The sequence below is a fragment of the Ornithorhynchus anatinus genome, chromosome 1 (assembly GCF_004115215.2).
Source record: "Ornithorhynchus anatinus isolate Pmale09 chromosome 1, mOrnAna1.pri.v4, whole genome shotgun sequence".
Classification (NCBI taxonomy): domain Eukaryota; kingdom Metazoa; phylum Chordata; class Mammalia; order Monotremata; family Ornithorhynchidae; genus Ornithorhynchus; species Ornithorhynchus anatinus.
This window is the reverse complement of record NC_041728.1, coordinates 73,994,178-74,008,455: the sequence shown is the minus strand read 5'-3', so window position 1 is coordinate 74,008,455 and position 14,278 is coordinate 73,994,178. Positions and strand designations below refer to the sequence as shown.

The 14,278-nt window shown below is 39.8% G+C and overlaps 1 protein-coding gene across 1 annotated transcript in view; it reads left to right on the top strand.

Annotated features, from left to right (window-relative positions):
• The window catches only part of LOC100073893 (dystonin), a 416,997-nt gene that overhangs the window by 278,877 nt on the left and 123,842 nt on the right, over positions 1-14,278 (top strand). Inside the window, exons 11-15 of the mRNA XM_029062300.2 lie at positions 6,562-6,674; positions 6,769-6,875; positions 8,858-8,977; positions 10,381-10,476; positions 10,559-10,686. Of these exons, the coding sequence (XP_028918133.1) occupies positions 6,562-6,674; positions 6,769-6,875; positions 8,858-8,977; positions 10,381-10,476; positions 10,559-10,686 (564 nt within the window). The remainder of the gene's footprint in view (positions 1-6,561; positions 6,675-6,768; positions 6,876-8,857; positions 8,978-10,380; positions 10,477-10,558; positions 10,687-14,278) is intronic.

Sequence of the window (14,278 nt, the reverse complement as noted above, 5' to 3'; positions counted from 1 at the left end):
CACAGATATTTTCAAACAGGGAGATGCATTTTGGCGACAAGGCATGAGTTTAGATTCTTGTTGGTCATCCATACTTACCCAATTTAGCATTACCATCCTCTGTATGTACCTTTCAATAACTTGCTGGGAGGAATTGTGTCCAGTCTAAAAATTGGTCCTTACCTGCTGTACCCTAGAATGGCCCTGCCCTTCTGCTGCCCTACACTTTCGTCCTGCCACTACCTTACCTAACCTAACCTGGTGGCTGGAGAAAGAGGGAGGGTGGAAGTTAGCATTCATATCCTAAAGGATCCTGGGCTTTAGTCCTAGAATGTGTCGTCTTGTTCTCTGCTTCCCTCTCCTAGTTAATTTCTGTGGACTTGAGTGATGGTGATAAGTTAAAGGACAGCTAAAGACACTGAGATGGGGAACTCATTTAAAGTAGTGATGTGGCAAGGGGTTCTTAGACTTAGTACCCTTTTTTTATGGGTTCCTTGGAATGGCCTGCTTCCCCGCACGTTTACTAGCTGGCATTATATGTGACACAGGGAACCAGCTAACTCCTTGATGAAGCACAAGTAATGTTTTAACATAGAATTTTTAAGTTTTTACTATGACTCAAGACCATTTTAAATGCTGGTAGATAGAAATTAATCAGTTCGGACCCAGTCCCTGTCCCACATGGGGCTCACAATCTAAATAGGAGGAATTGGAGTTCCTTGAATAAACACATATTTGCATTATTTATAAATCGATTGTTTGGGCACTTTGTACCAATGGCTGAATGAGTAGGACATTGTTTGAAAGACATGGAGAGATAGATGGAGGAGGAATAGTGAATTCAAAACAAAAAATTTTGGTTATGGAAATACAGCATGGCTTAGTGGCAAAAGCACGGGTTTGGGAGTCAGAGGATGTGGGTTATAATTCCAGCTCCACTTGTCTGTTGTGTGACCTTGGGCAAGTCACTTAACTTCTCTGTACATCAGTTACCTCACTGTAAAATGGGGATAAAGACTGATCCTGTGGGACAACCTTGTATCCACCCCAGAGCTTAGTACAGTGCCTGCCACATAGTAAGTGCTTAACAAATACTACATTATTATTACTATTATTATTAGTATAGATACAAGTGTTTAAGTGACACAGAAGGGAGAGAGAGTAGCAGAAATGATGGCTTTAGTCGGGGAAGGCCTCTTACAGGAGATGTGATTTTTCCTAAGCCTTTGAAGGAAAAAGATGAGTTAAGTGGTTAAATAGTGGAGTAATTTGATGTGTACTGAGACACTACTAGTATAGTAATTCCTAAATGGCAGACTGTTTTGACCTTAGGAGAAGAAAGTTAATCAAGGAGGTATAATTTCAGAAGGGCTTTTGTACTGCTGGGTTTGAAAGGGGAGGGAGTCCCTGGAAAAAGAAAGCTTTTTTTTTAAACAAGGGATCGGAGACAGTAGAGATAAAACTGGACGTTTTGCATATACATTCAATCGTATTTGTCAAGAGCTTACTGTATATAGAGCACTGTAATAAGCACTTGGGAAAGTGCGATACAACAGTAAACAGACATAATCCCTGCCCATATGACAGAGTAGTGAGTAAATAGGCCAGAAGGCCAAAGGATAGGTCTTTCCCTTCTTGCATTGCTTCCAAAGATTATCCTTTTAAAGATGAAAGTGGCTGCAAACTATAAAGCCTCCAATAAACCTATTTTCCAATTTCTATCTCTGTCCTTTCAATTCTTAATCCAATCCCCCCTTACCTCTTAACATATATGCATGTCTCTATTAGACAGGATTATTGATTGTTCAGCCAAATTAATGGTTACTGAACTATGCAGGCAGGATCGATCCTTTTGGGAGCATATTGCTAGTCCTACCACTGAACCCTCCTGTGAATAATATTATTAAGAGAATTTTAATATTTGTTAAGCACTTACTGTATGCCAAGAACTGTATTAAGCAAGAGGGTAGACACAAGATAATCAGATCAGACATAGTCTCTTTCCTGCATATAACTCACAGTCTAAATAGGAGGGAAAATAGTTATTGAATCCCCATTTTACCAGATTCATTCATTCAATCATATTTTTTAAGCTCTTAATGTGTGCAGAGCATTGTACTAAGCGCAGATCCACGCAGAGCACTGCATTAAGCACTTGGTAGAGTACCGCACAAAAGAGTGGGTAGTCTCATCCCCTGCCCACAAGGAGCTTATAATAATAATAACTGTGGTGTTTGTTAAGCGTTTACTATATGCCAGGCACTGTTCTAAGCGCTGGGGTGGGTACAAGCAAATCAGGTTGGATATAGTCCCTGTCCCATATGGGGCTCATAGTCTCAATCCCCATTTAGCAGATGATGTAACTGAGACCCAGAGAAATGGAATGACTTGCTCCAGGTCACACAGCAGACAAGTGGATGGAGTCGGGATTAGAACCCATGACCTTCTGACTCCCAGGCCCATGCTTTATCCCTATGCCACGCTGCCTCCTCAGTCTAGAAGGAAAGACAGACATTAATATAAATTAATAAATTGCACATATATACACATAAGTGCTGTGGAGCTGAGTGTGGGGTGTTTCAAGGGTACAGATCCAAGTGCACAAGTGACACACAAGGGAGAGGGAGTAGGGGAAATGAGGGCTTATTCGGGAAAGGCTTCTTGGAGGAAATGTGATTTTAACAAATCTTTGTAGGAAGGAAGCACAGTCATCAGTCCTATATGAAGGGGGAGGAAGTTCCAGGCCACAGGGAGGATGGGGGAAGGAATGAGTAAAAGAGACATTGAGTAGGTTGTCGTTTATGGAGCGAAGAGTATGAGTTGGGTTATAGTAAGAAATCAGTGAGTTAAGCTAGGAGGCGAGCAATTGAGTGCTTTAAAACACGAATTTCTGTTTGACGTGGAGATGGATGGGCAGCCACTGTATGTTCTTGATGAGAGGGGTGATGTGGATTGAATAAATTTCTAGAAAACTGAGAAGAAAAGTCAGGATGCAGGAAGGTCAGCAAGGAGGCTGATGCAATCACAAATGCTGGTGTAGATATCCTACTCAATGGAGAAGGTACAGGTGAACTGAGTGGACGATTGGGTTTGGAAATGTTAATTTGGTAATCATTCTAACTGCATAGTATCAGAAACTATCAGTAGAGTGGGTACTCCACTCCATGGGAAGAGCCCGGGCTTGGGAGTCAGAGGTCATGGGTTCGAATCCTGGCTCTGCCACTTGTCAGCTTTGTGACTGTGGGCAAGTCACTTAACTTCTCTGTGCCTCAGTTACCTCATCTGTAAAATAGGGATTAAGACTCTGAGCCCCAAGTGGGACAACCTGATTACCCTATATTTACCCCAGCGCTTAGAACAGTGCTCTGAACATAGTAAGCGCTTAACAAATACCAACATTACTATTATCACTCCATCAGAGTACCCACTCTAATGATAGTTTCTGATACTATGCAGTTAGAATGATAACTCTGATGGTCATGGCGTCTCCCATCAAGAGTGCCTGGTGATCCTTTATTTTAATGGTATTTGTTAGCACTTACCATGTGCCAGACACTGTTCTAATCGCTGGGGTAGATTCAAGGTAATGAGGTTGGACACAGTCCATGTCCCACGTGGGGCTCACAATATTAATGCCCATTTTATAGCTGAGGTAGCACAGAAAAGCGAAGTAACTTGCCCAAGATCACACAGCACGTATGTGACAGAGCTACGATTAGAACCCAGGTCCTTCTGACCCCCAGGCCCAGGCTATAATCACTAGGTAGTGCTGTTTCAGTCTTTAGCCCTAAGTCTTTAGGAGAGAGAGCAGGGATGCAACACTTTGTAAAAGGCATACATGATTATTACCCAGGTTGGCCAGCCTCAGCAGTACTGGAACTTGAACCCGGATTGGCACTTTATCAAGTAATAGTATTATTATTACTACTACTAACAATAATAATTTTCACCCACCCTCATCCTCTCAACACTTAGGTATATATCTGTAATTAATTTACATTGATGTCTGTATCCCCCTCTAGACTTTGTGGGCAAGGAATCTGCCCACCAACTCTGTCGTACTCTCCCAAGCACTTGATAAGGTGCTCTGCACACAATAATCGCTCAATAAATACGATTGATTGATTGATTATTTCCCACTAGACCAGTAGTAGGACTGATTCTAAGGGATTAGGGATTAAAGAATTCTCAATTCTCAAGAATTTAAATTCTCAAAAAGAAATTTTCTTGAATACGGTGGTGGGGGAGTGGCAGCATGAAAGATAAATGAAGAGGCTCAGTGGATGGCCATAAGAGGTAAAAGGTAAAATTTATGGTAGAGTTTCATGACGTTTGGATTTATTTTTCTTATTGGGGTTTTCATGTTTCATTGTTTTCTTTCAGTATTCTTCATTAGCCAAGTATGTGTCATTCCTGTCAGTTTTTCAAAGGAGTATAACTAAAATTCACTGTTAGACTTAAATAATGTACAGCATTTATATTCATATTATAGTGTTAACTGTTGTGAAAAAGTGATTATTTAACTGAGGTTTGAGACTACCTTTGGGGTGAAATGGCTGTCACTATGGTGAAAGTTTTATTCTCACTCTGAGTTGAAAATGTTACCCTTCAATGACTCATTCATCGTTGCTGGAATTACTCAGTGTTTGCTTGCTTTTTAAATTTTTGTAATGGTAGTGTTCATGTAACAACTTGCTCTTTCTTGTTCTAAAAATTGGCGGGTTGAGGAGGCCCTGGCATCTATTTCTCCAGAAAGTAAGAATTTTATGGAAACAAGACAGAATTTTTTAAAAGAGCGTATAAATATTTACTCCTGTCTAGACTATCGGCCAAACTTGTATCAACCTATTTCTGTATTTTTGGGCAATCCTCATCTTTACAAAATCAGTTCAAATAGATATGATGAAGTTTATTTAGATATTTATTTTTATTTGAGAGAAGGTTTTTCAGGGGCAGCATTAACTGTATAAGAACTAAAATAAGAGCCCCAAATTTATATATTTCAATCATAGAGTGTGGTAGGAGCAAATGGCCATATTTAATTTTTTTCTGTCTTTACATTGTATATAACATACAACCAAAAAATTGTATATTTTAAAATATATATATATATATAAATTAAAAGAAATGCATTGCTTTCCAGCTCTAAAATATGGTAAGCCCACTTCTCCCATTTTCTGAAGTGTAAATTCACTTTTATGGGATTGTTGAGAGGCAAAAATGTCTTAACACATGACAGAATTGTCTGTGAATGTTAGTTTTTCCTAGTTTTGTGTTCTTGAAATCAAATGCCTTTCAAAATATGGGAGACTCTAAAGTTCTTTCGGTATTCAGTTTTCTGATAATTCAGTACAACTTTTATATTATGATAGGGTTATAGTATAATTCATAATATAGCGGGGCTGTTAAACTTCCAACTTTTCTAAGTTTAGCCAAGTTGTGAATCCAAGTGATATAATACATGGATTCAATTTTACTTTTATTAATGTACAGCATCATGTCTTCCATCTTGCTTCCTATCAGACTTTGGAATTTTCATGTAGTATGCAGTGACTGGTTAATTTGGCAAAAATTCGTGTAGGTTCATTCAGGCTTTGGTTTTTCTCCTTTCAATTCAAAGTTTAAAATGTGGAAACAGTATTCCTGAGGAGCCAAAGATAAAGTACTGGACTAAGATGTATATTGTCTTCTGTTTTTGATTACTACACCCGTGTTGTTTTGTTAAGCCTGTAATAATAATAATTCTGGTATTCGTTAAGCTCTTTCTTTGTGCCAGGCATTGTACTAAGCATTAAGGTAGATGAAAGGTAATTGGATTGGACTTGTTCATTCATTCAGCCATATTTATTGAGCACTTACTGTGTGCAAAGCACAGTACTAAGTGCTTGGAAAGTACAATTCAACAACAATTAGGGACTATCCAACACCGGGCTCACAATTCTAAAAGAAAATACATTGTAGAAATCAGTTCAGCTGAAGAATGGCATCCAAAAATCGGCAATTAAACATCGCCCTCAACAGAGAATATTCACCAAAATTTCACTTTGCTCATTGCTTTTTTCTTTAGTCTACTCCCTATTGACCATTTCCCCCAGCCACCTGAAAGATTCTACTTCATTTTATCTCACAAGGCTATCACAAACCAGGTATCTCCCTACAGCACTATTATTGATTTCTTATGCAGACACAGGGTTCTCTGGAAGCCCCCAGAATTGCTCTTTAAGCAGATGTTGAATCAATCAAATTTATTTCAGTGTCTTAGCATGCTGTTCTCCATCAGGGGTTCTTTTTCGGTCTTTGAAAAATGAATGATTCATGTGAACTTTTATCTAAGGCTTTTATCTAAGGCTTTTTTTTTGGTGTGTAACTTTTCCACACCAGTAAAGGAACATTTTCTTATTTTGGTCTCCAAATAATCTCAAAAGTCTTTGTTTAGGTGTTCAGCAGTGTTAAATACTGTATTCATTTCTATTTTGAAGAAACTGAAAGCATGTTCTATGGCCAAATGAGTTCTGAGGTTCCAAAATATGCAGTTTTGCCTTAAGAAAAGGTATTAAGACATATAATTTGCTTTTCTTTTAGGCCGGACCTGATAGACATGAATACCGTTGCTGTTCAAAGCAACCTTGCAAATTTAGAACATGCTTTTTATGTAGCAGAGAAAATTGGTGTCACAAGACTTCTGGATCCTGAAGGTAAGTTCTTTAGTAATCGTTGCTACCAATTAGCTAGAATAGAAATCAATCCTAATGGTCCTGGAGAATAATCTGTATATATTTCTGCTCTTAGATGTTGACGTCTCTTCACCTGATGAGAAGTCAGTAATAACTTATGTGTCATCACTTTATGATGCATTTCCCAAAGTACCAGAAGGTGGCGAAGGAATCAATGCAAATGTAAGTCATTGACTATGTATTTGTTGCTCTGTATGATATTGTTCTGTTGGTGAATGAGCACATTGAATTGTTTGCTAATTGATCCTATAGCTGAGAACTTTAAAAAATTCAAAGCTTTCATTACAGTCTAAGTAAAAAAATTTGAGCTGAATCATTGTGGTTACACTCAACTGGTATTTAATTTTATTTTAGAATTAAATTAATGCAATGTAGCATATTGCTATTTAAAATATATAGTGTTGCCTTGGCTAGACCAACATATTAAGACACTGTAAAGATTACACTTTTATTTTTAGAGAGTTGAATTTTGGGATTTCATTTTCATGCTGCCATCTTAAATCTTTTAATTAGTTTTTCTCCCATATTTGCATAAAATTCCCAAATCTTTTCAAATCCTGACTATGCCTTCGGTGAAAAAGACATTCATAGTGAACTCAAATGGGCTTAGGAGTCAGAGGACTGGGATTCTAATACCAGCCCCGCCACTTGTCTGCTGTGTGACATTTAATAATAATGTTGGTATTTGTTAAGCGCTTACTATGTGCAGAGCACTGTTCTAAGCACTGGAGTAGATGCAGGGTGATCAGGTTGTCCCACATCGGGCTCACAGTTTTAATCCCCATTTTACAGATGACGTCACTGAGGCACAGAGAAGTTAAGTAACTTGCCCACAGTCACACAGCAGACATGTGGCAGAGTCGGAATTTGAACCTATGACCTCTGACTCCCAAGCCCGTGCTCTTTCCACTGAGCATGCTGCTTCTCTAAACAAGTCACTAAACTTCTCTGTGCCTCAATTATCTCAGTTAAATCATACTTCTTCCTACTTAGACTGTGAGCCCCATGTGGGAAAGGGATTATGTGTCCAACCTTATTTATCAGGTACCTCAGTGCTTAATACAGTGCCTGGCACTTAGTAAGTGCTTAACAAGTACCAAAATTATTATCGTTACAATCGAGGCCAACCTTTTTAAATGCTTCCCTTTTGGCCTAATGCCCCTGCCCAAGGCCATCTGAAGCCATCTCTCACCAGATTCACTAAGGGTATGGTTTATGGTTTCTGTATATATCTGTATATTATGTATATATCTGTAATTTATTATTAATATTAATATCTGTTTCCCCCTCTAGACTGTGAGTTCTCTGTGGGCAGGAATTTGTTCATTGTTATACTGTACTCTCTCAAGTGCTTAGTAGAGTGCTTTGCACACAGTAAGCACTCAGTAAATGCAATTGAGTAAATGAATGAATGAATGATCAGTCTTGCTGAATCCTCTACAGGCCCTCACGGTCTTTAGAGTGTTCAAGTCATCTTCTGATTTGGATATTATCTCCTTAAAGTTTGAGGAACACATATCTCTGGCCATCTTTTGATCGCTCCTATCTATAGTTATAGCTTTAACCCTTTTATAATTTCATGTTTTCAGCTTGTCAATACTCCTTTTCAAAGTTGTTTTGTTATGCTCTTTTGGGTACACATCTGAAGCATTCTGGGTTCATTCATCACCTTCCTCCTATACTTCTTGTATTATTCATTTCAACTCTTACATATATGTGTTTGTGCATACATATGTAAGCATATGTGTATGTATATTGGGCAAGTCACTTAACTTCTCTGTGCCTCAGTTACCTCATCTGTAAAATGGAGATTAACGGTGAGCCCCACGTGGGACAACCTGATTCCCTTGTGTCTACCCCATCACTTAGAACAGTGCTCTGCACATAGTAAGCGCTTAACAAATACCAACATTATTATTATATATGTATGTATTATTAGGTAGATTGCCAGGAGAAGGTCCAATTCTTTTCTTCTTGTGTAGGATGAATCCTGCAGGTTACAAGTCATGTTAAATATCAACTGAACAAAAACAGGAAATACATTTAAGTCTTTAACTCCCAAATGATCTTGTTACTGAATTTTATAGAAGGACATGTATTGTTGGTTCATATTTTCCTTTTCTTTTTTCTGGTGTTCATTATAGGATGTTGAAGTCAAATGGGTTGAATACCAGAATATGGTGAACTACCTCATCCAGTGGATCAGGCACCATGTCACTATAATATCTGACAGGACATTTCCCAACAATCCCATAGAACTAAAGGTGAGAGTTTCTGTTCAGAAAGGATACTTGCTCTATTTAAACATCACCTCTGAGACTGGGAAGTCCAATGAGGGATCTCTGTCCCGATTATCTTGTATCTTCCCCAGCACTTAGTACAGGGCTTTACACAGTGAAAGAGCCTGACAAATACCAAAATTCTTCTTCTTCTTATTTATTATCCCTAATGAAACAGATTGAAATACATGATTAGGTTTCACCATAAGCTTTGCAGGCTTCTTTTGGCCAACCCTAGCAAAGAGAAGCAGCATGGCCTAATGGAGAGAATGTGGGCCTGGGAAGCAGCAGGACCTGGATTCTGTTTCCAGCTCTGCCACTTGTCTGCCCAAGGTCAAATCACTTAAATTCTCTCTGACTCAGTTCCCTCATGTAAAATGGGGATGTAAACTGTGAGCCCCATGTGGGACTAGGACTGTGTCCAACCTGACTAGTTTATATCTACCCCAGTGGTTAACAAATACCATGAAAAAAGAAGCGGGGCATGGGGACAGGTGGGAAAAGCCCTTGTAAACCTCGGGCATTGACACGGTTGCTCCTCTCTGCCCCCTAAATATCATTCAACTCTGCCTCGTGTTAGTTAACAGGGGTCGCAAACCAATGGCGAGAAGTGCCTTCAAAGAGCCTTAAAGACTCGCTGCTCTCACTTAAGATAGATTTCATTAGTTACAGTAAGGTAGAAAACACAACAACCTGCACAAAGTTGTTTCCCAAATGCAATATTTTCATTATAACCATGCGTTTGGTTTCTTTTCCCCGTTGAAATACATTTCTATCATGGACCCTGGTCATTTTGATCAGTTTCACCTATTCCTTTTTCCCATTCATTATCCATTAATATTTATGGGAGGCCTTAGTAGTGCTCTACAAGGTTCAATGTTATTGTGGAAGTCCAATAAGGAGCCCGGTGGTTACTGAGAAAAGAAAAAACTCTGTTTTTCTAAGAAATTAATGTATTTAAGTGTAAATCGAAGGAAATATTAATATAGAAGATGGATCATTATTTATGTGACACTGTGTTGTGATATGAACAAAGTTAGCATAATACATTATGACTTTCTTAAATTTAGATAAATTTGATTCTCAAGGTATGTCTTCAAGACCATAAACAGGGGCCACGTGCTCCCCTGTGTTCACTCCTGGGAATTTCCCCAACAGTGGGAAAGTTATTTTGCTTACAGAAATTCCGAAATGATATGGTTAATGGGGAAGAAGAAAGTTTAATATTTCAGCATCTGCTAATCTTGATTTTCTTTGTTGGGCTGGAAAATTTTCACTTGATTTTCAAGAACACAAGCAGTTGGAGATACTGTGATGAAATGAAAGAACATTGGAAAGAGCTTTGTGAAATCATACCAGTATTCTTATTTTTTTCCATTTCATTTTAGGCACTTTACAATCAATATTTGCAGTTTAAAGAAACAGAAATTCCACCAAAGGAGATAGAGAAATCAAAAATTAAACGACTATATAAATTACTAGAGGTAAGCAATATTTTATGCAGGCATTGTCACATTGATATTTTGTTACAATTTCATCTTAATCTCCCATTCTGTATTTTGCAAGGTTTGGATAGAGTTTGGACGAATCAAACTTCTGCAAGGCTACCATCCAAATGACATAGAGAAAGAATGGGGGAAACTCATTATTGCCATGCTAGAAAGAGAGAAGTTGCTTCGGCCAGAAGTAGAGAGGTATGTGTGTATGTGACTATGTTAGCATATGCTTTATTTTTGATTCTTAATTGTAGTTTAGGTATTCTATTCAGTCAGTCAATTGATGGAATTTATTGAGTGCTTACTGTGTACAGAGCACTGTACTACACGCTTGGGAGAGTATAATTCAACAGAATTGGAAAAAATGTTCCCTGCCCAGAACAACCTTTATTGGTATACCTTTCTTCTGTAGACCGTTCTAGATTAACATTTTGGGATCTTGAGCAAAGTTGGAATTAAGGGGGTGCCATTTTCAGGAGAATTATAGTTTCTGATAGGGCCAGACCTAGACCTACAGTCTGCCCGTGTAGGAAGAAGCAGTGGGCCAAGTGAGAATCAGCATGGTGTAGTGGAAAAAGCATGGGCTTGGAAGTCAGAAGACCTGGGTTCTAATCCCGGCTCTGACAATTTGACAAGTCACTTTATTTCTCTGTAACTCAGTTTCCTCAACTGTGCAATGGTGTTTAAATGCCTGTTCTCCCTTCTATTTAGACTGTGAGTCCCATGTGGGACAGGGGCTTTGTCCAGTCTAATTTGTACGAATCCCAGCGCTTAGAACATATGTTTGACACATAGTTTGACATATAGTAAGCACTTAGGAAATGCCATAAAATTTTTTATTGTCCTTAACCTATCCACCATTTGTTCGGTGTTTGGACCCAGTGGTAAAACTGGGCATTTTTACAACTCTGGAAGAAGAGTAATTCTTTAGTTTTCCTTTATAATTTTCAAAGTACGCTCAGTTCTGCCAGAATGTGTGTTTGCACTACATGTTTTGTCTAGAATGTGACATCAGAATGTGTTAGTTTCATCTTGTGAGCCTAACTGGATACAGCCTTTGTGTCCAGCATTGTTTAAATGGAGTATTGGAAAAAATGGTTGTGTGTATGCATATCTGTGAGGCATCTGACAAGAGGACTGCTACAAGACATTTTTCTATGGTGGGGGAGTTCTGTAAGAGCCAACAACTCCCATGTTAAAGAAAATCTGGTATATTCACATTCTCAGGAAGAGGCACCAATATGTTCCACTTTCAGCTTCACCATTTTCCCTATCTGTAATTTATTTTAATGTCTGTCTCCCCTTATAGACCATAAGCTCCTTGTGGACAGGGAACAAATCTACCAACTCTATTGTATTGCACTTTCCGAAGGGTTCAGTAGATTGCTGTGCACCCAGTACACACTCAATAAATACCATTGTTGGATTGATTGATTTCAGGTTTCTTCAATCAAGAATGCCTAATGCTTATGATGAGTGGATTTGCATCATGCTTCCACCTTCAAAGATCAAATCTTTGAAAGAATGGAAGGAAATATGTGTTATACTATCAAAGCTCTAAAATAATTACTCCCAATTCTCATAGAGAATGAGATATGTGTTCTTGCATAACCCCACATTAAAGAAAGCTTACATTATAGTAGTAAAGGTATTTAATGAGCATCTACTATGTTCACTGTACTGTACTAAGTGCTTAGGAAAGTACAGCAGAAGCATGAGACATGGTCCCTGCTGACAAGTAGCTAATGCTCTAATGAGGAAGACAGACATCTTAATGTTTTCAAATGGGTCAGTCATTAGGTGGACTGGCGGACAGTTGATCACACATGTATGTAAAGACTGAGGGATGTTGTCAATAAATATGTAAGTGCTAGTGGTGACTTTTGGTATGGTATGACTTGGGTTTGGGGAATTAGGGAAAGAGGTGGATTTTAGGAGGGCTCTGAAAGTGGGGATGGCATTGGTTAGTTAGATTAGCTGGGGAGGGAGTTCCTTCTTGATGGGATAAGGTTCATTCATTCATTCACTCAGTAGTATTTATTGAGCACTTACTATGTGCACAGCACTGTACTAAGCGCTTGGAATGAAGAAGTCGGCAACAGATACAGTCCCTGCCGTTTGATGGGCTTACAGTCTAATCGGGGAGACAGACAAGAACAATGGCAATAAATAGAGTCGAGGGGAAGAACATCTCGTAAAAACAATGGCAACTAAATAGAATCAAGGCGATGTACATTTCATTAACAAAATAAATAGGGTAATGAAAATATATACAGTTGAGCAGACGAGTACAGTGCTGAGGGGATGGGAAGGTAGAGGGGGAGGAGCAGAGGGAAATGGGGGGAAAAGAGGGTTAAGCTGCAGAGAGGTGAAGTGGGGGTGGTAGAGGGAGTAGAGGGAGAAGGGGAGTTCAGTCTGGGAAGGCCTCTAGGAGGAGGTGAGTTTTAAGTAGGGTTTTGAAGAGGGGAAGAGAATTAGTTTGGCGGAGGTGAGGAGGGAGGGCATTCCAGGACCGCGGGAGGATGTGGCCCGGGGGTCGACGGTGGGATAGGCGAGACCTAGGGACGGTGATGAGGTGGGCGGCAGAGGAGCAGAGCATGCGGGGTGGGCAGTAGAAAGAGAGAAGGGAAGAGGGTAGGAAGGGGCAAGGTGATGGAGAGCCTTGAAGCCTAGAGTGAGGAGTTTTTGTTTGGTGTGGAGGTTGATAGGCAACCACTGGAGGTGTTTAAGAAGGGGAGTGACATGACCAGATCGTTTTGCAGTAAGATGAGCTGGGCAGCAGAGTGAAGAATAGACTGGAGCAGGGCAAGAGACGAGGAAGGGAGATCAGAGAGAAGGCTGACACAGTAGTCTAGCCGGGATATAACAAGAGCCTGTAGCAGTAAGGTAGCCATTTGGGTGGAGAGGAAAGGGCGGATCTTGGCGATATTGTAAAGGTGAAACCGGCAGGTCTTGGTAACGGATAGGATGTGTGGGGTGAACGAGAGAGATGAGTCAAGGATGACACCGAGATTGCAGGCCTAAGAGACGGGAAGGATGGTCGTGCCATCCACGGTGATAGGGAAGCCTGGGAGAGGACCGGGTTTGGGAGGGAAGATGAGGAGCTCAGTCTTGCTCATGTTGAGTTTTAGGTGGCGGGCCGACATCCAGGTGGAGACATCCTGGAGGCAGGAGGATATGCAAGCCTGAAGGGAGGGGGAGAGGACAGGGGCAGAGATGTAGATCTGTGTGTCATCTGCGTAGAGATGGTAGTCAAAGCCGTGAGAGCGAATGAGTTCACCAAGGGAGTGAGTGTAAATGGAGAACAGAAGAGGGCCAAGAACTGACCCTTGAGGAACTCCAACAGTTAAGGAGTTCCTTAATAAGGTGAGAAAAGTGATAGAGAAGGGAACTTTGGGAATAAGGTGCAGTAAAAAGGTTGGCTTGGGAGGAAAGGAAAGTGAACTGGATATTAAGGGGTGAAGAGGGAACTCTCCCACAATTAGGACACTGTGTGCATCCACAAGACCATTTTTTTTTGACTTCCTTTGCACTGTTTCCAGTCAGATGTGCAATAATAGCAGATCATGCAGTGCTACTGGTGTGTTCTCTCTGAAACATGAAGTATAAACCCACATGATAGCAGAGTAGGATAGTTTTAAGAGCAGAAATTTGCTAACATTCAAATTGAGGCATGCATTCCTCCCTAGCTACCAACAAAACAGAGAGTGTAACTTGTAATACTCACAATGTAGTTTCCATGAAAATAGAGCTCTTAGTTCATTAGTGGCACAAACTAGAAAACTATCAC